The 24,988-nt window shown below is 42.3% G+C and overlaps 1 protein-coding gene across 3 annotated transcripts; it reads left to right on the top strand.

The window, feature by feature from the left end:
- Positions 1-1,111: 1,111 nt before the first annotated feature.
- Positions 1,112-24,684, top strand: stag2b (STAG2 cohesin complex component b). Of its 3 annotated transcripts, none has more exons than XM_030104686.1 (34): positions 1,112-1,176; positions 3,293-3,417; positions 3,496-3,577; positions 3,712-3,855; positions 3,947-4,043; positions 4,215-4,291; positions 4,462-4,666; positions 5,546-5,697; positions 6,816-6,889; positions 6,989-7,112; positions 7,633-7,731; positions 7,905-7,984; positions 8,321-8,428; positions 8,634-8,745; positions 8,864-8,981; positions 9,084-9,187; positions 11,205-11,297; positions 11,396-11,485; positions 11,574-11,777; positions 11,982-12,052; positions 12,143-12,230; positions 12,327-12,407; positions 12,504-12,596; positions 12,957-13,131; positions 13,229-13,368; positions 14,102-14,203; positions 14,312-14,460; positions 16,102-16,230; positions 16,441-16,667; positions 18,541-18,775; positions 20,079-20,186; positions 20,272-20,401; positions 22,362-22,439; positions 23,517-24,684. In XM_030104686.1, exons 2-34 carry the CDS (start codon positions 3,374-3,376, stop codon positions 23,538-23,540), a joined length of 3,837 nt encoding a protein of 1,278 aa, XP_029960546.1. In that variant the 5' UTR covers positions 1,112-1,176; positions 3,293-3,373; the 3' UTR covers positions 23,541-24,684. The 3 variants fall into 3 exon arrangements, with proteins under 3 accessions (XP_029960546.1, XP_029960537.1, XP_029960554.1); XM_030104677.1 differs by having other exon boundaries at positions 1,124-1,309; XM_030104694.1 differs by lacking the exon at positions 1,112-1,176 and adding an exon at positions 1,455-1,654.
- The last annotated feature ends 304 nt before the right edge of the window (positions 24,685-24,988 follow it).

Below are 24,988 nucleotides of genomic sequence, written 5' to 3'. Positions count from 1 at the left end.
CTGGATAATCATTTGACTATAAAAATAAGGCGCTAAATATTACTTATGGGGATTTTCTTTAGGTTAAATTAGTTTTTATCTGAGGTTGCTTAGAATTCTATTGAATAAATTACTCACTGCACTTAACTTAGCTAACAAATGGGAATAAATACACATAAGAAAAGCATGTATTCAAAATAATGTATGAGAGATGTTAGAACCAGGTCTCTTGATCACTTCTGAGTAGAATCCAAATGTAACATTTAGCGGGCATTTGTTGACATACCACAACTCAGAGGTTTATCCAAAGATAATGAAATATTATGTATAAAGTCAGTGTGCATACACACATGTGTACCACATCACATATTTCACCATATCTAGTCTGAAAAGTCTTCAGATTGGGAGATTTCTGTTCAAGAAACAAACATATGCTATCACTGCCCCACAAAATAATGCAGGGTTGTCAAACATAAGGCCCTGGTCAAAACTAGTGCAAAACTCAAAATTTCAAGAGAAACATTTTTTTAACACATTCTTGGACACAACCTATCACAACACTGACACCTGTGTTGTCAGGTTGAATTTGTAAAATAATATATAATGCAATATCTATGGAAGAAGATTCGAGGCCATTTCAATGTTTTGCACTGACAGCATCATTAAAATTGGCTTTATGTTGAGATTGTAGTAATATCTGTGAAAATATCAGATAGATACTCCTTTATTGATCCCCGTCATATTTAGAACATACTCAGCACAACAACAATAAAAAAAATAGGTTTACATTTAAAGATTATAATGGCACAATGTTAACGTTCGGGCTTTATGTGGCCCTAAATAAAACGTGTTTGACACCCTTGATGTAAGGTATTATTAAGTGAAATAAATAGGCCTAAAAGCAAATGTTAGTCCAAAAATATTGAAAATAAATCAGCACTTCACGAACTGAGAAAAACAGATTATTTGCAGGCCTTTACATTGCGTATATCGGCATATAGTGTTAAAATCCAGATGTTGTGTCTGCGTGAACTCCATATGCGCCGTTTGAGGTGCAGTTCCCTCCACTCGCCACTTGGTGTCAGCAGATCTCTCCGGGCTCCGGCGCGGTGCTGTGGCCGCTAGGTGGTAGCTCTGCACCAGGATTTCCTCCTCCCAGGTCGTCGAAACAACAAACCGAACTACGGAGCAAGCGGGGTGAGAGAACGTCCGAAACCGCCTCTGACCGCGACTTTTAAACTCTTTTTACAGTATTGTAGCGGAATTCAGACGGAAGCCGTGTGAGAATAGTAAAAGTTACGATTCGGCCGGGACTACATTTCACAACAAGGTAAGTTAGCTGTAAAATGGCGGAGAGCTATGTGGAACTTAGTTGATTTGTATTTTGCTAGCCAGGCTAGCTGTGGAGGAGCCCTGCGCGCGGATGTCTGCCTCAACCGAGTCCGCTTCGCTAGCTCGCGCTACATGGCTACTTCGGTGTTAGCACGCTAACGACCTGGATTTTTTAGTACAGCGGCGCAAAATACGTAGTTCGCCGCAGAACGAAGCCTCTCGCAGTTTCAATCCACTTAGTTGCACTTTATATATTTGTAAACAAAGTGTTTGTTGCTTATGCAATACGCTACTGGAACTCCCGAGGCAAGATGGAGGACGCAAGGACGTGATGTTTTTTTAGGTAACGCTAGCGGTGGCTGTTAGCAAGGCTAACCAGTGGGAGTTCTTTTCATCTCGTCAGTTTCAGCCCATCTCCGATTTTATTCCGTTTGAATTTCCACAAGCATTCCTAAGCGATCGGTACGCATTCGGGAGGCGGTTAGTACTCATGGCAGTGCTGCTGAGCCGCGCTGAGGTACATTAGCTCGCGTTAGCTTGCGCTAGTACAGTAGGCTTGCGTTGTTTTGTTATTATGATCCGAGTGGTTTAGCTCGGCAGACGCTCGAAATCCAGCTGCAATGTTCCGTACGGTCTTGTCGCACTTTTTATTCGACTGCCCGCGTTTCCTTTGCACGGAGGAGTGCATGCTTACTTCCTCCGATTTCAACTATCTAACGCTGGGGGGAAAAGACGCCAAAACCATCGGCTGCGTAGCTAGCAGCGCTAGCACCAGCGGCGCACCGGCGTCAATTTTGACAGTAGCCGACGAAGAGCGCAGCGGCGCCGGCGTCGTTGCATGGACCTGAGTGGGTATTTTGTGTCCTACGCTCATCCACAGAACCGGGTTTTGCCGTTTCGTTTTGTTTAGGATAATTCAGTGTGGTTGCCTACTAACAAGTTTATGAGGTACACTGGCAGATTTGGCGCCACTTTTTCAGTCTACACCCATACAATCCGGTCGTCTTGGCGTTCTGGAGCCCCCCCACAAATCAAGGAAATAGACACGTTACTAGACATCTAGTCCGGGATTAATAACACTTTAATTAGATTTTGCAAACTCGTAGCAACTACCTCAAACTTGGTGCTCACGTTGAATGGATTTACGCAAAACGTTGTGTGAGTAAATTGTATAAATCGTTGTTTGTAACAATTACAGATCTTACGAACTGCGATTTAGCACACGGACTTCACTGAATCAGCAGAAACGGTTTGTTTATAAACCGTATACCACATCATTATAATTTAATTGTGCTGTCTACTCACTTCACCTATTGTGCGTTTGTCAGTGACACAGTTCCATGTTTGCACTGAGTGTACTCTTGACTGAACGAGGCACATACTGCACCCCGAGCTGTACGATGGGTGGAGTTTGTGTCTGCCTTTTGAAGACTGGGCACTTGACTCAGGAGTGCTTTTGTTGATTTTTGGCTGCTAAAAACTGTAGTTAATTTCTCTCCGAGTGATCAGTCGACTGAGTCTTCTTGTGAAAAGTTGCTTCTTTTCCCAACTTTGATGTATGTGCCAATAATTTACACATCACAGCCATGCAATAGTTTCCCTGTGGCCTGCAGTATCTTGTTGATGTTGATACTGTCTTTTGATTGGTCTAGGCATGTATGGGGCGGATAGGGCAGTGCCATATTTGGCCATTGAGGAAGATACTCCAGTCTTTCTCTCATGACGTTGTCTGTAAACGGAGGGAAGCAGAGAAAAGGAGGGAGCCAATGGCTAGACAGTGAGCGTGACAGGAGGCTTGTGTCCGCCCCCTGTTACCATGTGAAACGCTTTTTTTTCTCTCTGAATGCATCAAAGAAACACTACAGAGGCTGTAGCTCCCATGAATGCACATGCATATGTTTTGGTTTTCTTTTTTCTTTTTTGTAGGAATTTTCTCTGACTGTATGTTTAGTTATTTCAGTATTTCTGTATTGTATTCCAGGTCACATGCAACCTCTGTCTTGGATTTTCTGAAGATCTCAAGCCAGTTGCAAGTTGAAGTTATCCAGAAGATGTTACAGAAATGATAGCAGCACCAGAAATACCATCAGAGTTTTCCTATACTCAGTAAGTCTCCAATACAAGTCTTCAGTCTGCTTAAGTTCTTAGATCATTATTATTAACTTTTGTTTTTGTGTGTGCCAGGGATACAGACACCCGTTTCTCCTCAGACACAGACTTTTCTGAAGATCCAGATGGAAGGGGTGCAAATTCAGCTAAAGGAAAGGTATGAAAGTGGGCATGAAAACTTTCTGGTGCTTTGTTCTTTTTGCACAAGCATTTTTTTTTTTACATCTGTGAACTTAGTGTTGCTTTCTCTGACTCTGTGCATTAACACTCAGCTTTTTTTTGTACTCCCAGGGTGGTAAGAAGGGAAAGAAGGCCGCAGGGGAGAAAGGCAAAGGTGGGAAGGGAGCAGGCCGGATAAATGGCCACCACCAAGAGAATGGCATGGAAAACATGATGCTGTTTGAGGTGGTGAAGCTTGGTCGGAGTGCAATGCAGGTATGAGAGGAGAGCCCTCTTTTAACATAAGAGAAGTCTTTTTTTTTTTTCCTGCACTTGGTTGAACATATGTATCCCTGTCTCTCTGTAGTCAGTCGTCGATGACTGGATTGAGTCTTACAAACATGACAGAGACGTTGCACTACTGGATCTCATCAATTTCTTCATCCAGTGCTCAGGATGCAAAGGTCGGTGATAAGCCTGATCGGGTCATTGATCTGTGTTTCTGTTGTCCTTAAAAATGTAGTTAGGAAACTGAATGGTTTGATTGGTTGGTCAAGCAAACACTGTTGTGACTGAGTTTATTTTTATGGGTGCTTAATTAAGGATGTTCTGTGTGTCTGCTCTGTGGTTATCAGGTGTGGTCAGTGGAGAAATGTTTCGCAACATGCAAAACTCTGAGATCATCCGACGAATGACAGAGGAATTCGATGAGGTAAATGGTCCTATCAAATAATCATTACTAATTCACTTTAATGTTCACCATTAGCTTCTAAAGTGGCGAATCCATATCTGTTACTTGCTAAGGAGGGAAAAACTTGGCTATTTTTTTTAGTGAGGTACCACTAAGCATGTTTTATGTTTGTTTATTCTGTGTCTCCTCAGGATAGCGGTGACTACCCTCTAACCATAGCTGGGCCTCAGTGGAAGAAGTTCAAATCAAGCTTCTGTGAATTCATTTTGGTGCTAGTGCGCCAGTGTCAATACAGTATCATCTATGATGAGTACATGATGGACACCGTCATCTCCCTTCTCACCGGACTATCGGATTCCCAAGTCCGAGCCTTCAGACACACCTCAACACTGGCGGGTAAGATCATCCGTAAATAAATGGCGTGTTTTGTTGCGTAGTACGTACCAGAGTGAGTAGGTTGACTTGGCAGAATATAATCTATCATAGGACTGAAAATGCACTGCTTTCTCTGGGGGTTAAATAGAAGAAAAAAAAACTATTTTCAGTCCAAATGATCATAAACCTTTGCTTTATATTTTGTAAAATGTTTTTCTGAATTTCATATTACAATAGTTTCTTTTGTTTTTATCGATTATGATTGTTGACACTGAGTTTGGATAATTTTAAAGCCACTGTCGTGGGTTAGATGCAAGCTGAAACAATTTAACCACCAAAGTCACCAGACTCTAGAACACACCCACCTGTGTGGTGTGACCAGACATGTGCTGCCTGCTGATCTCTTCAGAGCGCTAAAACTTTCTGCTTTAAGTTGTGCCTGCCTCAGCAGAAGGTCTCACAGGTTGGCCACTGGCCGTGCTTCTTATATAATAGCCTGGACTATGCAGAACACTGTTGTTTCTGCACTAGTGTTTTGTCCTTTACATAACCAATCCTTAATTGAGCAGGTGGGCAGTGTGACCACAAGCAAAGCGACACCCTTATTGTTTGTTGTGGTCTGTCTGTTCTACCTGTTTTGGTGTCGGTGCTCGTCTGGGCCACAGGTTAGTTTGTATTGATATATTATTGATGGCTGGTCCTGATCACTGTGTAGCTAAAGGTGCTCTGAATGCTTGGTGTTAAACATCTACCTTAAAGGCCAAAAAAATACATGCGGCGTTGCTTTTGTTTCTATTGTTTAGGATACTAACACATATTTGCCATAAAATTTTTGTTGTTATTGCTTTTATCTGTTTTTCTTATAAATGTATTGATGTTATTTGTTGTGTTTCCTAAAAGCCATGAAGCTGATGACTGCCCTGGTGAATGTAGCTCTAAACCTGAGCATCAACATGGACAACACCCAGCGCCAGTACGAGGCAGAGAGGAACAAAATGGTGGCTAAAAGGGCAAATGACAGACTGGAGCTGCTCCTGCAAAAGCGCAAAGAGGTGAGGTTATCCACAAAAAACTGCCGTGGTTTCGAGGTTTATCTAATCTTTGTTTGGGCTGTTTGTTGCTTGATGTACCGTGCCGGTCGATTTGAACTATTTCGTGAGCATTTGTTGGGGTTATTAGCAGCTCACTGTTTACACAAACACATCTTTGGCCTGTGCCACAATTCTTTGTTTTAGAAAACAGTATTGGTAGAAAGAAAAAAAATCTGATCTTAATTTAATTTGATTTTGTGTTTTTAACGTAAAGGGAAAAACGCCAGAGAGCACGTTGCAGTGCCCTGATGGCGTGCCACATGTGCACACCAGGCACACATTTAGAATTGTTTCAGATTTTCTGGCTTCATGTGTATGACGGTAATATCAAGACTGATGTAGGCATTGTTAAATAAACTCTGGAGTCACTGAAGAAGCTGATGGGGGGAAAAACATGCACTTTATAACCCAGCACTTATCAGCTGAAAAACACTTTTGCAGAAGTTGTATCATTTGAAAAGCCTTGTGTGTGCACAGTTGTGGAACATGATGGCTTTAACCGGCAATAATGTTGCTGCTAAGAGATTTTTCTGGGCTGCTGGAGGTAGGACTTCGATAACAGCACAGCAGGGGAGAACCACTTGTTTTCCCCCTTTCCCATCTATTCTAACAGTACATGGAGCAGATTCTCTTCCTGGAGAGATTGTTATTCTGTTCTTAAATATTTAAGGGAAAAAAAGTTGAGTTGAGAAAAACTTAGAAACGGGTAATGTCCCAGCTTGGATTTGTCATTCCTCCATTGAGCATATTGTTCTGTCTTTTCTTGTTAACCAATCAATTCAGAGTCATGCTGCCCATATGCTCTGAAGCTCCATCAGTGCTGGACTGACATTACCAAGTGTTTTTCAGCTCGCATTGTCAGTTTATTTGGTTATGTAACTCCAGGTCCCACCGGGCATCCATCTGTTCGTTCAGTGTGCAGCCACACCGCAGCACGGTGGTACACTTGGCTGTCACACAAATCATTTTATATTACCCATACCTCCTTGTTAACTCTCTGGCAGTTGTGACGGTAAAGCTGCATGTTTGATCAGTCAAGTGTCTTCATATGTTTTTTTTTCTTCTGCTCTTGTTTTCAGCTCCAAGAAAATCAGGATGAGATCGAGAACATGATGAATGCAATATTCAAAGGAGTGTTTGTTCATCGATATCGGTACGGCTCGACGTAATGATCATCTGCCCTCAGTAAAATCATTTTGTACAGTATTTCTAGTTGATGTGATTAAACTTTTGTAATACTGATGTTTTACAGTGACTCGATAGCAGAAATCAGGGCGATCTGTATAGAGGAGATTGGCGTTTGGATGAAACTGTACAGCGATGCCTTCCTCAACGACAGCTATCTGAAGTATGTGGGATGGACGATGCACGATAAGGTGGGACATAAAATGTTTATAGTTTCTCCATCAAGCTCCAAATGATCTGCAGCATAAAACTGAGGCCGATCAGACACAAATCATAATTGCTGCTCCTTTTACCTTGCAGTTTTACTGAATTTAGTTGTCTAGACAATTTGTGTTTTTCACCATAGAGTAACTCCCATTCATCGGCGCTCACTGTAGTCACAAGCAGAACTGGAGAAACAAAGAAAGATAAATGTTTGTGAACAACTGTGGCCCCTGATTAAGATGTAAACAGTGTAGCCTCGTGCATTCCTGAAACTTCAGCTCTGTGGGCCGTAGAAAGGATGAATCGGTAAACAACAACAAAAAACACGTCATTCATGTTCATTTCTGATGTTTAGTCATCTTTGTAAAAATGAGTTAAAACTGTCAACTTCAAACAGATGTGAGAGAAATGTTCTCCAAAAGCCAACCCTTTTGGTTTAGTCAAGTTTTAAATCCTGTATGCTTGCAGTTGAGGACTCATAATAGACAAATGTCTGCTTTCCCACAGCAAGGCGAGGTACGTCTGAAGTGTCTGACAGCTCTGCAGGGCCTCTATTACAACAGAGAACTCAATGCAAGGCTGGAGCTCTTCACCAGTCGCTTCAAGGTTAGCACCACCTGCTGGACAACAGCTGCCACTTTTCCTTTGCTCTGTCTGAAACCTGCAACACAGTCCCGACTCACACGTTCTCAGCATATGTTTCTGCTCATAAAAATGGAATGTACTGATGACTTGCCAGCTTAATGACTTTCTGACACCCGTCTTCTCGCTTTGCTCAGGATCGTATTGTCTCGATGACTCTGGACAAAGAGTACGATGTTGCAGTACAAGCAATCAAACTTCTCACTCTGGTCTTGAAGTAAGTGGCTTTCTCTGTTGATGTTGATTGTTTTTGCTGTCGTTATGTTAGGATGAGGATTCCCCTGTCCCTTGAAGGTCAAGCAAATTTTTAAAGCTTTATATCCCATTTATTTCTACATTGCAACTGTTACATTTGCTTATAGAATAGGTTGTTGTTCTTTAGGTCGTCCATCTTTTTCAACAGTATATTCAGTCCATCTCACCTTTAAGCAAAAGGGAGACACTGATGTTTAAGTGTTTTTTACATGTTATTCTGACACAGCGGTCAAGTCCTTGTTCTTGTTTTATATAATATGTCCTTTACATGTGCGGCTTTCTCTCTGTGTCTCTGCAGTAGTACAGATGAGGTGTTGACCCCCGAGGACTGTGAGAGCGTGTACCACTTGGTGTACTCGGCACACAGGCCGGTCGCTGTTGCAGCTGGAGAGTTCCTCTATAAGAAGTACGTCAGAGATGAATTTGTTTTCGGTTTATTGTTTGGGTGATTTTGAGCTAATTCCAGACGTCTAGTTTGTACAGTTGCTCACTGACTGTTGGAATCAGGAATCTGTTTTCTGTATGAATCAGATATTTTAAGGAAGGTGCCTACTATACTACGAATGGATTGAGTCTGTTCAGTGATCACTAACTGATGATTCTTGTTGAAGATTGTTCAGCCAGCGAGAACCGGAAGAGGAAGGTGCCCCCAAAAGAAGAGGCAGACAAAGCCCGAATGCCAACCTCATCAAGACCACTGTCTTTTTCTTCCTGGAGAGTGAGGTGGGTCTTCCTACTATGTTCTGTATATTCAGGTCATGTTTTACTCATCATTTTTAGAAAGCTCACAAGAAAACATAAACAGCTTCTTCACCACCTTGATTAATATTTCTTTTGCTAGCTTCACGAACATGCAGCTTACCTTGTGGACTCCCTCTGGGAATGTGGTGCTGAGCTACTGAAAGATTGGGAGTGTATGATCAGCTTACTGCTAGATGACCCATTGCCAGGAGAAGAAGGTTCGGCTCTGCTCTCCTCCATAAACCTCTGCTCCGTCTTGCAGTCCAGTGCATGGATGGGAAGGATTACAATGATTGCCTTTTGTTTGTTTTTCCTTGCAGCTCTTACAGATAGACAAGAGACAGCCTTGATTGAAATCATGCTGTGCACTGTGCGCCAGGCTGCTGAATGCCACCCACCTGTTGGAAGAGGAACAGGAAAGAGGGTAAGACAAGCTGTTTTAATAGACAACCAAATCTGATCATTTGGATTGTTTGAAGTGGCGTTATTTGTCTGTGGCAAACTGGTTGTTTCTGACTGTTCACAATAGTGAATTACTTGGGCCGTGTGCACATTTTTAGTGAAGTTTTAAACTGGATTTGACAGGAGCTTGCTGTGCAAACAGTGAGAGCAGAAAGTTGTTAAATAACGTCAGCAGTGTATGTCTGATTGTTGTTGTTGTTGTTTTTTTCCTGCTGAAAGCTCATGGAAACAAGATTACAACAAGTTGAAGTTATAATGTACTTTACTACAAAGACAAAGTGCCTCGAAAGCCAGTCACTTCCTGTGTTCGGGCCATTCAGAGAACTTGAATCAATGTGAACCAGTGATCACTGGGAAATAGGCTGAAAGTTGCTTGTTCGGGGTGCCAGAGGTTTTGTGTCCTCGTGGTCACATCGTGTGACAAACGACCCGCCCTGACTTTGGCTCCGTGCCTCACTTTAGTCATATCAGTCCAGTGATCTCTGAATTTTAGCGCTCATGCCCGCGTCTTCAAACTAAGAGCATACCGACTCTCATCTGCTGGTTGCGATACACACAGCTGCTCATCCCGTGCCACTTCTAACACTGTACACAATAAATCTGTTCTATTTTTTCTGTCTTGGGATTGTTGAGGTGACCGTTTGTTTCAAAATTGATTACTTTGAACTTTGAACTTGGGTCAGTAGAAGCACACCCGACTGAGTTGGAGGAATTGCTCTACTACCTCTTCTAATGTTTTCTTCAATAACTGACTCCACTGTAAGAAGGCCAGTGGGGTAATTTGTTTTTCAACCTTTGCTGCTTTCTGAGAGCTGCTGTTTGTAACTCTGTCAGTGATCGAGAAGATAAACCCTTGACATTTTTTAATGCATCAAAGCATTTTAATGAAGTTTCTTTAAAGTCACTTGACATTATGCTACCCTTTGTTTTTGATCTGCCTGTAATTTGTACCTACTAAATTTGTTTTTTTCTGTTAAAGTTAGTATATTTGTTGAGTTTTAGGTTTTGTGAACACAAACAAGCAGCTCAGCAAAAACCTAGGTCTGCGTAATCAACATTATTGTAAATATGTGCAGCTATACATAAATGTACTTAATATATTCATGAGTGCTTTTTCGAAACACTTTCGATTAGATGATTAAAAGTAGTTAATTATTGTTAAATCCTTATTGTTTTTCTAGGCTTAACAAAGCTTGTATTTACCCTCACTGTAGCATTAGAAAATAAATGCTGTAGTTCTTACTTAAGCAGGATTATTTTCCCTCCATTAGTCCTCGCAGTCGTGGGGGCGCACTTGATCGAAGAGCGAAGGATAAATCTTACTATCATTTTTAAACCGAGCTAACGGGCCAGCAGCCTACAGTGCCACGGTTTCTTTGCTGTCATGTTATATTTTGATGATCATTGTAGCATAACTGTGTTAATGAGCAAATGAAGTACACAATAATAAACAGCTCACAGTCCTCTGGTTTCTGAACAGCTGGAACTACATCTGGATTGGCAGGAAGTCTTGGTGTCCTTATTTGTACTGACTTAGTGACTGAATGCTAAGCCGTGGGCACACACACACATACAGTCTATTGCTTTTGGTAGCAGGAACATTCCCATCAGAAATTAAATGTAGACACAATTATTATTTTTTTTAAACATACCAATCTTTTTCTTTTTCTTCCATACATGTGGAATACTACATCATGGCTAAAGACCAAAGTTCAGTGTACTTCTGTCCTGTAGGAGAAGATACTTGGGAGGGGAGTATGTGAAAGGGAAGCTTTCCCCACTATTACCTTAAAGTTGAGCGATTGTCTGAAGTGTGTTTGAAACCTAAAAATTGATGGACCGTTCAGAATGACTGGCTTGAACAAACGGGAGGAAACGGCTGTACTTCATAGCAAATCTGTTCATAGGAGCCAAACTGTGTGGTGATTGAGACTGAAGAATCTTTTCAGCGAGAGTTAAAAACCTGTGTTTCTGATCAGGTGATGACAGCTAAAGAGAAAAAGACTCAGCTGGATGACAGAACCAGGATGACAGAGCTGTTTGCTGTTGCACTGCCCCCTCTACTGGCCAAGGTTTGTTACTTCAACTACATGCTCCCGTGCACTATGCATCACCGTCCCAAAAGGATTTCCTCATAAATAAAATATGATGTTATTTGTTTGTTGTACAGTACGCGGTGGATGCAGAGAAGGTGACTAATTTGCTGCAGCTGCCTCAGTTCTTCGATCTGGAAATTTATACCACAGGACGTCTAGAGAAGGTGAAGCTTTTTTTTTGTTTTTATTGCAATGTTGATCAGTTTACAAAGCACAGTTCTCTTAAATAATTTGAATCCTCCTCCCTTCCAGCACCTGGAGTCCCTGCTGCGTCAGATCAGAGAAATTGTGGAGAAGCACACAGACACTGAGGTTTTGGAGTCCTGCTCCAAGACTTACCACGCCCTCTGCAACGAGGAGTTCACAATCTTCAACAGGGTGGACATAGCCCGCTCTCAGCTGCTGGATGAGCTGGTGGACAAGTTCAACAGGCTACTGGAGGACTTTTTACAAGAGGTGGAGACAATTTATGATTGCTTATTGACGTTAACTTTTAAGATTTCTGTTGTCATGCCACCAAACAAAAGCAGTACTTTCTAAATGCATGAAATGTGATATTTCAGCCTCCTCTGTATAATCCATTAACTCTCAGTTAAATTGTTTGTTGAACCAAAGTGGAATTGAGCCGTTAAATCACAGTTGCGTGCGTTGTCTCCTCAGGGTGAAGATGCTGATGAAGATGATGCTTATCAGGTTTTGTCGACTCTAAAGAGGATCACGGCGTTTCATAAGTACGAAGTGATTTCCTGACATGTACCTGTTCCTGTGTCTGTATCCCGCCGTGTCTGATCCTAACGATGCTTTATCGGACTCTGCCACAGTGCACATGACCTGTCAGGGTGGGATCTCTTCACAAGCAACTTCAAGCTGCTCAACACAGGCATTGAGAACGGAGACATGCCAGAGCAGGTAGTTAGAAAAAATTCAATCATGTTTCCAAAAGCTAATTTGCTTTTAGAGATTTTTTTTAATATTAACCCATTTTTTTCTCTTCCTCGGAAACAGATAGTCATCCATTCACTGCAATGTACCCATTATGTGATCTTATGGCATCTGGCCAAATCGTCAGAGGGGAGCTCCAGAAAGGTGAGGGCCAAACCCGCTTTGTCCTTCGCTGTTTCACCAACACCGGAAAGATCTGAGCGGGATACTTAAAAAGAAGGTGTTTCTTCTTCTCATCAGGATGATCTGGTGACCCTGAGGAAGCAGATGCGGGCATTCTGTATGATGTGTCAGCGCTACCTCACCAACGTCAACACCGCCGTCAAAGAACAGGTGACGCAGGAAGGAGAAGAGAAAACATGAACCGTTACATCAATTCAACAGCAACACAAAACTGAACAGAACTGACTTCAGTTCTTTGTTAAAGGCTCCGTCCTGTCTCTTTGGATGTCAGTTGTTTGTCTGACAACACCTGTAAGAAAATGCTCTGTTAGCTTATCCAGCTAAAGTTAATTAGTCAGCTTGTTTCAATGGAAAAAGCCAGTCAGGTGCAAATCGGTGAATTTTTTTTTAGAGAAAAACTAGAACAAAATACTCAACAATAAGGTGCTTATGAAATTCAGGCAGTGTATCAGGAAACGATGCAAAGGAAACCAAAATCACTAACGTGCTCGTCTTCATTCTTTCCCACAGGCGTTCACCATCCTGTGTGATCTCCTGCTCATCTTCAGCCACCAGATGGTGTCCGGAAGCAGGGAACACCTGGAGTCGCTCATCTATTCCCCGGAGGACTCGCTGCAGTCTGAACTGCTCTCCTTCATCCTGAACCACGTCTTCATAGACCAGGATGATGACACAAATAGCACAGGTATACCGTGCAACTATCTTTCTCTGGAACATCTGTGATGATGATGAGAGGAAAAATATCAAGTTTTCTTACGTATTCTGTGTTGATGTGATTCTAGATGGGCAGCAGGATGATGAGGCGGTGAAGATTGAGGCTCTTCACAAGAGGAGAAACCTTCTGGCAGCCTATTGTAAACTCATCATCTACTGTGTGGTGGAAATGAAGACTGGGGCTGACATTTTCAAACAGTATATGAGGGTAAGTCACATGTTTGATGTTTAAAACGACGACAGCGAAGCCATTTATTTGGTATGAAAGGGATGTGTATTGAAGAAGCATGAACCCTTAATCAGTGAAATCGTTAGTTTAACTTGCTCTTTGTTGAGTTTTTTGCAGACAGATAATCAAACGTCAAAGGAAGTTAAAGATTACATGATTAAATAGTGCTATGCTCTGACGTTGGTGTTACTTTGATCAGATTTGACCCAACTGATGGTTTGAACTTGACAATGAAAACAAGTTCTTAGTGACGCCATATTTACACCACTAGAGCAAATAACAGTAAGCCCACAATAAGTATAACCTCCGTTTTCGCAGCATATTCCATCTGGAGTCTTTTCTTTCTGAATAACTTTACACTAGATGGTAGTACACCTCAGTGGTTTACAGCATGTGACATTCAACCAATTTTTGTGGCAATTTTATTCTTGATAAAAATGTTTTAAGATGATATAATGTGAATTATGCTTGTGGTTGGACAATTTCTCCACTTTATTAATGCATTCACTTCATTTACTCTGGTGTTTATTCTTAGAGCTGTAAAAAGTCACGATGTTAAGTATTCTGATCAGGGCCCGTATGTAGTGTTAAGTAGGACTTTTTCTTTTTAATGTATCAAATGTTGATGTGTCAGATTTGTCCAGTTACACATGCAACTCAACATGTAATATTTTGTATAAAAATCAATTTTGACGTGCATTTATTGTTACAGTATTACAACGACTACGGAGACATAATCAAAGAGACGATGAGTAAGACCCGGCAAATTGATAAGATTCAATGTGCCAAGACACTCATCCTCAGTCTGCAGCAGGTGGGTGTGCTCTCTTCTATCTTTAAATTATTTCTGAATTGATCAGCTTGCCTCCCGTCTGACCCGTGTTTAGATTGTTGGTCTAACTTGTGTTTCTGTCTGTGCCAGCTGTTCAACGAGATGCTGTCTGAACTGGGCCACGGGTTCGACCGCTCCTCCTCGGCGTTCTGTGGAATCAAAGAGTTGGCCCGCCGGTTCTCTCTGACCTTCGGCCTCGACCAAGTCAAAACCAGAGATGCCATAGCTATGCTGCACAAGTAAGGCGTTATTCAGCCCGCGGCGGTTTGTGTTACTCCTCATAGAGTTTTGGCAGAATATCTGGGAACTGTCACGTTAGACAGATTACTCCGTGAATACTGTGTCTCCTTCTGCTCTGTTATTTTTCTTCTGGGCCTCTGAGGGCTTAAGTGCTGAAATGCTTCAGTTTAGCCTATTCCCATGGTCTGAAAGCAGCGTAGCAAAACACGGAAAAGAAACACACTGAGCTCTTCAAATAGAGTGAAGCAACATTAGTATAAAACAGCTCTGTTACTTAGTAAGTGCACAGAACTTGTGCATCCATCTGAAGCGCTGCACAGGCTGTTCTTTTTGTTCATAAGTAACAAAGTGTTAAGCCTGAAATCATCTCTCCTGCCGCATCGTTGCACATTTCTTGGTAACTTGTCGCCAGTGTTTAGAGACATCTTTGCCTTTAAGTCATCTCTTATCTCAGGAACGGAAAACTCAATCTTTTAAAGCGCAAGGTTCTCTCAGCTTCACAAACACTCCGAAAGTGGACTATTGTGCAGCTTTTTTCAGAAAGTCATGTATCATCGAACCTGTGTGACGTAAATACACTAACTGAAGGATTATGGTGAGCGTGTGGCTAACAAGTGATGAGGCACAGGTTGATCTTTGATCTTCAGCTTTGTTTTGTTTTCGATCTCCTTTAATGTGTCACATTATTCCAGCTCGGTCCACATCTGTGCTTTAAAAAAGACCAAGTCAGAAAATAAAACTGCTTGTGACTGATGTCTTAAAGAATCACAGATCCTGAATGATTTAATCCCGCCGTGATGTTTCCAACGTTACTTCTAACCCGGCAGCCTCTTCGAATTAGATCGGCACGATTCACAAGAACTTTTAGATTCCGATGTATTTCCTCAAAGTTCATTGAAGTCTTTGTTAAAGACATCAACATGCGAGTTTGATTTGTGGCCCCACAGCTGCTGTTTAGGAAGCCAATTCTTTTTCATACGGCTCCATAAGAAATTAGCTGAGGAAACCTGAAACTTTTCCTGCGTGTACATAAAAAATGATCTTGTCTCTAGTTGTCAAAACTTTCGAGTGGTGGGGGAAAAAATTCAGCAGATTTTTTGAAGGGGAACAGGCTGATGTAATTCTAAACATTTTATAATCATGTGAAAGTTTTTTTTTTTTTAAAGGAAAAAGTCAGTCAGATGCAGAAAGAAAATTCCTCGTTGTCTTTAAGACTGTGAAAAGTTGGACCGAAACACTAAACAGAGTCAGCCATGCTTGTAAAATACAGGCACTTCTCAAAAAACTGGGAATACTGTGGAAAAGTTTATTTTTCCCATAATTTGATTTAAACTGTCACCGATTCAAGTTTCAGCTTCATTACACATAAGTTAGTCTTTATTTTTTTGTATTTAGCCAGCAATTTTTACTTATTATTCCAATGTTTTGAGATCCTGGGTTTTTGATTGTCACGACATAAGATCAGTTTTCATTTATTTTTCAACCAGAAGCCATAATCATCAAAATTTTACATGTTTGAAATTTTTCCGTTTGTTTTATTTGTAGCAATAACTGAATAACTTCGATTTTTTCTGGATTGATCTGTTTTGGGTTTATTAAATGCAGTTGTTGAACCTTTCTCTTTCTCTGTTCATCTTCAGGGATGGCATCGAGTTTGCGTTTAAAGACCCGAGTCCGCAGGGAGAAGGAGGCCCTCCGCTCAACCTGGCCTTCCTGGACATCCTCAGCGAGTTCTCCTCCAAGCTCATGAGACAAGACAAGAGGACTGTGTAAGTTCTCCCTCTTTCTCTCTGCTCAGAGGCGTCAGTGGCGCGGCGCAACAGGTGTCTGTGACAACTGGTGCAACTGGTGTTTCTGATGCGTGAGGGGCTCGTTTTTCCGCCGCCGTTGGAATGTGCACCTGGTTTCACGCGTAAAGTTTGTCCTCCGCATGCACGGAGTTTATTCATCTTGTCGACATGACCTCCTGCCTCCCCCAGGCACATGTACCTGGAGCGCTTCATGACGTTCCAGATGGCCCTGCAGCGGGAGGACTGCTGGCTCCCCCTCATCTCCTACAGGAATTCCCTGCAGGCCGGCGGCGACGACGACACCATGTCTGTGATGAGCGGCTACTCCAGCAGAGGCTCTTCCATTCGCTCCAAGAAGGCCAAGCCTCCTGCTGCTGCAGCGGGAACCTCGGCAGCCAAGAGGAAGCTGCCAGAAGGTACACACTCAGGAGTGAATCACAATCTTCATGTATATTTAATGAACAGTGGTATTTATGGTTTTTACTTTGTGTGTTTTTTTTTTTTTTTTAAGCATACTAGGAAGCTTGATTTCTAAGCTTTAAAAAAAGAAAACTAAATACATAACAAGAAAATATATGTCAGAACACCTTGACATCTACTTTTTTTTTTTTTCTCAAAACCACATTCAGTGTGACGGATGTTACAAAAGCAGGGTTGGAGCCCAGATTAACCCAGATGCGTTGGTACCAGCATGGCTCAGCCAGCCGAGCTGATGGAAGTGGAGATTAAACAGCAGATGGTGGGAGAGAGTCAAACCACTCCTTAGCAAGAATCGCACAGTCTCTCTTAAATCTTAGTTTGTACTCGGGATCTTTCTAAAAAAAACATCAGTGTTTTTGGTTTTCTGTGTCACTACATCAACAACACATTTTGGGCGTATTTTGTTGAGATTATTTAGTATGGTTTTTGGATTTAGCAGTTCTGCAGTTAGTATTGTCCAGACTTCATCTTCTTCTGAGAAAGTACAAAATCATGCAAAGTCCTCACTTCATGCCTCAAACTTTTTGGGGGAAAATACCACATGCTTTCCCCGTGTGTTGCAAGCCGCTGGCAGGCTGCTGGGCTTAAATCGACTCCCTGCTGAGTCTAATCACCAGAGATTTAAAACGAGGGAGGGAAAAAACTACGATGCATTTTCTAATGAGAAACAGTCCGGCCGTATTGTAGCCACAGTTGGGCTTAGCAGCAGTAATTTTCATGGCAGTAAATATGTCAGCAAAAAGCAGTGAGCATTATATACCTCTCACCTATAATTTGTGTTGAAACAGCATGCGAACCCTCCAAACCCTCCAACAGAAGCACTTGACTCCCTGTGCCACTACACTGAGCAAAACTCAGTCGAGTGTCTTTCACGTTTTTTATTTTTGGCAGATTTCCACAATTATCTACAGGCTTCTAGGACACTTGTTTAAGTTGATTAGCTCCTACGCTTTGATATGAGTTTAACAAACTTGGGTACAACGTGACTCGAGTTTTTTCAAGTAGCTTGTTTACTTGGCTGCGTTAAATCGAATGAGCAGAAATGAATACCGTTGATGCATTGAAAACGTGGTGAGTAACGGTGTTTTTGAAGCGTTTGAAGCCTCCGAGCTGACATCCTAACTACATATTCACCTAAAACTAAATAACTATACTTCCCATCTGAAAGTTGCTTGGTCGTGGCTCCGGTTTCTAAAAAACACAAACACAGTACAGTTTCTTTCTCGTAACTACTAATTGTGAAAAGAGCTACTTCGCGTTATGTTTCTCTTGCTTATTTATTTTTCTATATATATCTGGCACTTGTGTAGATTTTCCTGCCCCCAACGTGGTTAAACACTCTAACGAAGTCAGAGACGATTCATATCACTGACGCCGTGTTTACACAACGCCGTTTCCCAGTGGAAACCGTAAACTTTTGTTTTGGCTGTTTGTTTACGCAGCAACAGCGTTTTGAGTCCCTGAAAATGGTTTCCAGACTTGGAATGATTTCAAAACGTCTCCGTCTCCTTCTGAGCAGGTAGAGCCGTGAAGCAGTGACACAGATTCACTGCAGTCATGGTGAAACCTACAAAACCAAACAATCAATTCTGTTTTGTCGCTGATCCTTCTTGCTGGAGATCACAAAAAAGTCTTTAGCTATAAAGCTATAAAACAAGCGTAATGTACGGTGATTCATCTAAGAGAAATGTAATCACGCACCTAATGTGCTCAGTCTTTAATTTAAAATTGGTCATTAGCTGCAGCTTAGTGGGAGTAAATAGCTAACCGTGGCCTAAACGCTTGGTGTTTTTTTGTTTTTCCTTGCAGAGGAGAGCAGCAGCAGCAGCGAGGTGTGGCAGCAGAGCATGCAGACCCCAGTCATGATGCCGTCCCCCCACCTCACCTCCACTGCCATGCGAGACCCCAAGAGGGGGCGCGATGACAGCTACATGGGAGTGTACCCCCTCCCTCACGACCAGCAGCAGCAGCAGCAGCAGCCCCACCAACACCCGCAGCACCATCAACAGACGCCGCAGCACCACCAGACACCCATGGATTACAAGTACGCATGCCTTCATCCCACATTCCCCATCTGTTTCAGGCACTTCACAGTTCAGGATAATGCTTGTTAAAAGGGGTCACAGTTCAGTATCTGCCCGTTTCTTTTCCGGAGTTTAAATGAAACGGCTTGACGGAGCAGAGCTTGCTAAATCCTGCGTATACGCTCATTTAGCGCTATAATCTAAAGTTTTGGAGCGTAACTCTCCCCTGGTTGTCATGCAGTTTACTTCAATTTAATATTCCATTTTCTGAATAGCAACGGATCGATTTAAATAGATTATTATGTATTGATGTTTTATACTTTCCGTATTCAGAAAGCCGGGTTAGATTTCGTACAACAAGCCGCTGGGGTCCTTTTCAGTGGAAACTTTGTCCTTCTCGCCTCAGTTGATGATGGCTGAGCTTCAGCCTGCCACCGCAGCTTTCTGTGTGTCCATGGAAACCGCAGAGGGAAAACAAATACCTGAATTTGCTGACCCTCTTCACCAGCATAGAATGCATTTTTTTATTTAGCAGATAAAATCATTGTTCAACGTCAGCTTCTAACTATGATTACAATAAATAACCTTATTCTTGTTCCCATGCAGAATTTGAATAAATATAACATTTCGGGAACACACTGCTTGCTTTTAGGCTGTGAGTCACCGCTCACCTTCATGACGGCCTCGTTCAAGGTGGATTAGGTGGAACAGCAGCCCCGTGTCTGCTGCGTCCTGTTCAAAATACAGAATACCAGCTCTGCCAAGCGACCGCGGCGGCAACAAATCACCGTCTGAAATGACTTCACAGCACTCACAAGCTCCCCAGTCAAATATTAGATTAATACATTTTCTGCCTCTCTTCCTATTCTTTGACCCAGCGGTCCTAAAACTCTTTAATGGCCATTAACTTTAAAATAATTATCTCTTATTTCAGAGCATCCCAATGCCGCACAGCCCCAAAACTTTATAAATATATCTCGGCCGGCATCCAGGACCATCATTCAGTTCAGCAGATCACTTGTTCTGAGAGAATGGGATCCGGCTGGAATGAGCCAAAATACATTAGGAGAGCGTTCAGTGTAATTTCCCATTTGCATGCTGTTAATTTCGAGGGCAAACGGCAGTAAAACGCTCGTATTTAACAGCCTGCCAAGTGTTGGCTCTACAGGGACAATGACTGACTAGTTTATTTATCTAGCCTGACTTTTCACAGGCGCCGGGCCAGTGTGCAACATGCTTGTTCCTGACATCCACATGGTATTTCCATTTGAAAGAGTGGAACACACGTGGCTAATTGATGTGCTCCTGTGCGTCTGCGTTCAGCTCCCAGGTGACGTGGATGCTGGCCCAGAGGCAGCAGGAAGAGGCACGCCAGCAGCAAGAAAGAGCCATGAACTACGCCAAGCTCAGGACCAATCTGCAGCACGCTATGTAAGACTCGCACACGCTCCGCGCGCCCAGAGGGGCAAATCTCAGCACGCTCACACCTCGGTGACGCTGTCCTCGTTCTGTTTAGAAGTCGACGCGGCACTGGGCTCATGGAGGAGGACGAGGAGCCCATCGTGGAGGACGTGATGATGTCCTCTGAGGGCCGTATGGACGACCTCAATGAGGGCATGGACTTCGACACCATGGACATTGATCTGGTAGGACGCCCGTTTATAAACCACTAGGATTCCTTCATGCCAAGATGAATAATCTGGAACTGTTTTCATTGCAAATTCCACCCCTGAAGTTTCTGAAGCTTTTCGTGTTGTTGCCACACGAGCAGAAAGTCCCACAGGAACTAAATTTAGAGCCCGGTTCTGTGAATGCTCCTCGTTGTTGGAGAAGCTCCTGCAGTGGAAGTTGCGTCTCTGGGAGATAGCACTATGTCAGGTTTCAGCAGCGCTCGTCACTCGGTTCTATATTTGTCTGCTTGACTCAATCTAAGTTTTCTAATGAAGTGTGGCTGTCAACAGCAGGGCTCCTGGAGCGGTTTGTGCTCCTCAGTGGACCAAGGGAATTTTTCACCACGCCATCGCTTCGCGTTTCATTTGGTGCATCACGCAGTTTGACACCTTTATACAGTTTCTTCGACAGATTCTTGTGACATTAAGGCAACCCGGTGTGAGTGAAGTTGTCAAACCTCGCACCAGTGAGGCATCGACTCCCGGTTTGGTCAGGATTTTTACCGTTTTACATGCTGGATTTTCCTTTAATCCTAGAATTAGATCAAAGAAACAAATAAATCCACACAAGCTCAACACTCTGGTGTCTGTTTGGATCTGTATTCATCAAACCCTCCCATCATGAATTGCAATAAAAGTGAAAGCCGTTATTATCTATACCATTTATTTTTGCTAAAGGGAAATGAAAAGCCGCTGTTGAGATGTTTTAGGGGCCTCGGAGGCGTCGTTACCGAGCATCCTTCACATCAAACCGTCGTCGTTTTGTTTCACAGCGTAATAGCTTCCAGATTAAACCGTTGCCTTTCATTTTTATCCGTCAGTGAAGATTTGACTGCAGCCTAACGAACTTTAAGTAATGTTGTCTTGGCCGAGACCAAATGTTTCCTCGTTTGACTTCATTTCGTTGACTGTTTTTTGTTTGTTTACCCGGGGAACTAACAGCCAGTAGCCAGATTCTCTTGCGAATTTAGTTTTATCTTGCAGCCACCTGTCAAGAACAATCATCTTCGGATTATTTACATGTAAATTGCATCTTTGAAACCGAAGAAATCTTAAGAAAATATTGTTGCCACGGTGGCGCAGCGACAATAGTCTCCTTTGTCTTAAAAGAAAATGAGTCATGTTTTCTGCTGACAGATCCTTGCAGCTGTCGCTGCAACATGACAAATCTATTTGACCGTTTACACCAACGCCGCGGAGCGTCGCACGATGACTAAAGCCACAACTGAATCGCATTCAAGGCCGGCGTCTGCTTTGGGTGCGGGAGCTGGAGCCGGACTCCACGAGACAGGCTCAGGATGTCAGATTCAATCAAGCAGAAAATTGTGCGACTGCCCTACTTTTCTGAAGTCATTCCAGTCGAATGATCCAAATATCTGCGCACGCTATTATTAACCCTTTCCTGTCTTGTTGCCGCCGACAAGGGTTGGCGTGTATGTTCCTCATAACCCGTTCAACGGTAGGCGGAGAATTCGCAAGCTAACCGAAAGCAGAGAAATGGAGCTCATGTAGTCATTAAAGTGGAACGTATAGAGCACGGCGATCTAATCACCACTGTCAAACATTTGAAACACGATGTTTTCATTAGCATCTAAACAGTAACGCTGAATCATTTTCCACATATTGAGAGTTGAAGTTGTCTTGGAAAAAGGGGCAGACGGACTGAGGAAGGCAGATTTTTTTGACATTTCTAAACCCTTAGATAAAAATCTGATGATAACTTTAAATATAATGAAATCCATAATATTTTAGTAAAAGAATTTGCTCGTAATGACTTTATAGAAGTTAAATAAACTTACACAAATCGCTATATTTTTTCCTTCTTCTGGGAGATGACCTTTCAGACTAACGGCTGTCTGGACAAAAAAAAAAAAAAAAAGCATCAGAAGAGAGGAAGTGGAGCCTGTCCTCTAAATGTGTCGTGTTTCTCTTCCAGCCGCCCTCCAAGAACCGTCGCGAGCGGTCTGAACTCAAGCCGGACTACTTTGACCCCGCTTCCATCATGGATGAATCGGTAAGAGGCGCCTCTCTCTGCGCCGCTCACAGCGGATAGAGGAACAGTTTGCGTGTGAACACACTTGCTCCACGCCGTCTTGGAGTCTGAGCCGTAATGGCGTCGCATGACACGGGTCACCGGTCTTAAGATGTTATGCTAAATATTAAGACAAGTTCATCCGACCTCGAGACAAGTGCCGCTTTCCATTTTGGCTGCCGAACATCCGCTTCTGCTCATGTAAACACTCATTTCGAGTTCCCGGTTCCAGCGTGTCACAACCCCGGGAAACCTCGGGGGTCGGCCCCCCGGGGGCCGCGCTAAAGCCAGCCGTCTGAATTCCAGTCCCAGCAGAGCTCCGTGTGAAAGTCTGGCTTCAACTTTAAACAGTAGAAGAGAAGAAAGTAGCTTCTCCACTGTGAAGTATTTAGTATCGAGCACCACGGCTCCGAACCGGACGGCCTCAGATCCACTCACTCCCCCCCCCAAGGTTCAGATATGCTGTGGTGGTTTTTAATTTTATTTTTAAAACTAAACAGAACGCCACACATGTCCCGTGCAGCGGGATCTTAAATTATTACGAACAATCGGTATTTATTTACAGTTTTCACTGAATTAGATATTTTACCATCTCTGATGTGACCGGTTGTTCATTTGAAACACAAGTTGAGCCTTTTTTTTTTTCTTTCCCCCCAAATATAAACATCATGGATGTCACAGACATTATTAGAGAGTTCATTTTTAAAATAAGCTAATCAACATTTTCAAGATACTACGGTATATTTAAGAGACTGCAAACAGACTGAAACATTTTGCAAACATTTTATGTCATATGTTTTTTTTATTGTGAAGCTGCAGTGTCTCTACATTATTGGAATATATTATAAAATCAGACGTTTTCATATTTTCTGTCAACTGAAGGACCAAGTTAGCGCAAATTCAGAAAAATGCTGGAAGCCTTTTACTTTAAATGTAATGAGAATAGAAACAATTAGAGGGAAAAATAATTAAAATAAAATGAGCCTGTCTGATAGAAAATGAGTCACAGATGGATGAAACGTGAAAGTCTAACTGGCTGGTGTTGTGTGTCGCCTGCAGGTCCTGGGAGTGTCCATGTTTTGAGCTCGTGTCCGGACGGTTTTGCGGCTGCGATGAGAGAAGAGGCGCTTTGTATTTAAAGAGAATTTTAGATGCGAAAACAGAAGTGTTTTCTGTAAGAAAAAGCAAAAATGAAACAAAAAAAAAAATTCTGGCTTGTACTCCACGTGGACCAATGACAACCCACACTCAGTGTTGCTTGCTCAGAGAGGACTTTGTTTCAAATATTTACTTTTATAATCTTGGGTAAGCTCTTCCTGTTCAGAAATAGTGAAACAGGCCACTTCCAAACCTATTAGAAACGTGTCCGAAGAAAAATCAATAATAGCTTTTTTTTTTTTTCCCTTTATTTTTTTTTTTTTTTAAACGGGGATGAATTGGTGTGTTTAACTTAAGAAACATTTTTTTTTTTTGTTTTTGTTTATGTCTAACCCTTTTTACAATTGTAGTAAGTTACCAGGTGTGAAGTAGTAATTTATAAACGGACTGTAGTAGCTTGCTTGTACTGTGTTAGCCAAGTGGATGGAGGTCTTTATGTTTCTGTGCTCCCTCTCTCTCTCTCTCTCTCTCTCTTTCTCTCTCTCTTTCTTTTTATTTTCCTCTCCCCCCTCTGTCTGTTGAGTTCCCCCCCCCTCCCTGTTGCGGGGCTCGACTCGCGGCCCTGATAACCACTGGTGGTTAAGATGGTGAGACGTCACGTAGAATCAGTCCAGATCCCTTTTATGCTGTGAAGATTGCTAGAGTCCACTGAACGCTCCACACTGTTACGCAGCAAGTCCTCGAGCTGAACCCCCCCTCCCCCCTCCCCCGAGATTCGGATCACTCCTTAACCATCATGTACTCGAAATCGCCCCCCCCTCCCTCCCCTCCTTTAAGACGAGCAGAGTTTATTTCCAGTAGTGCCACTGTGTGGGCTCCGACAGACAGCAGTAAGATCACACTTGTTTTATTTTGTTTTTGTTTTTTTTTGTTTTTTGTCTCTTAAAATCCAGCAGCGTAATGTTGAAATGGGTATCTCTACATTTTAAATAAAAAGTATATATGAATCGGTGCTGATTTTATATATGTGCTTTTGTTTTTTTTTTTTTGTTTGTTTTTTTCTTATTTTCAACTTTTCAAAACCTTCAGTCACAAAAGTTTAAGAAATGTGTAAGTAAAAAAGAAAAAATTCCAAAAAAAAAGAAGAAAAAAGAAAGCATGTGAAGCCATGCGTCAAGGAAGATTTTTAAATTTGTATTTTTACGTTTTATTTTGTTTGTTTTTCCTTTTCGTCTTGATAATGTCTTCGGGTTTCTACCTTTTTTCCTACATGTAAATTAGTTTGGATAAAGCTTATGATGAAAAAGACTTGTGAAAAATTCAGCTTTAAAGGTTTTCTCAAACATGAAAAAGTCCTGTCACACACGCATACACACACACACACATACACACACACACACAAAAAGAAACTTCTAGATTTCTCACGTTCAAAC

The sequence above is a fragment of the Salarias fasciatus genome, chromosome 2 (assembly GCF_902148845.1).
Source record: "Salarias fasciatus chromosome 2, fSalaFa1.1, whole genome shotgun sequence".
Lineage (NCBI taxonomy): Eukaryota > Metazoa > Chordata > Actinopteri > Blenniiformes > Blenniidae > Salarias > Salarias fasciatus.
Note: the sequence above shows the minus strand (reverse complement) of the source record. Positions and strands in the feature narration are given on the sequence as shown.

Bases quoted from the DNA above. Each gene is read 5' to 3' on its own strand.
- stag2b (XM_030104686.1), top strand. From the start codon at position 3,374: ATGATAGCAGCACCAGAAATACCATCAGAGTTTTCCTATACTCA. The intron at 4,667-5,545 runs GTAAGATCATCC...GTTTCCTAAAAG, and splicing joins ACACACCTCAACACTGGCGG to CCATGAAGCTGATGACTGCC. The intron at 20,402-22,361 runs GTAGGACGCCCG...TTTCTCTTCCAG, and splicing joins ACACCATGGACATTGATCTG to CCGCCCTCCAAGAACCGTCG.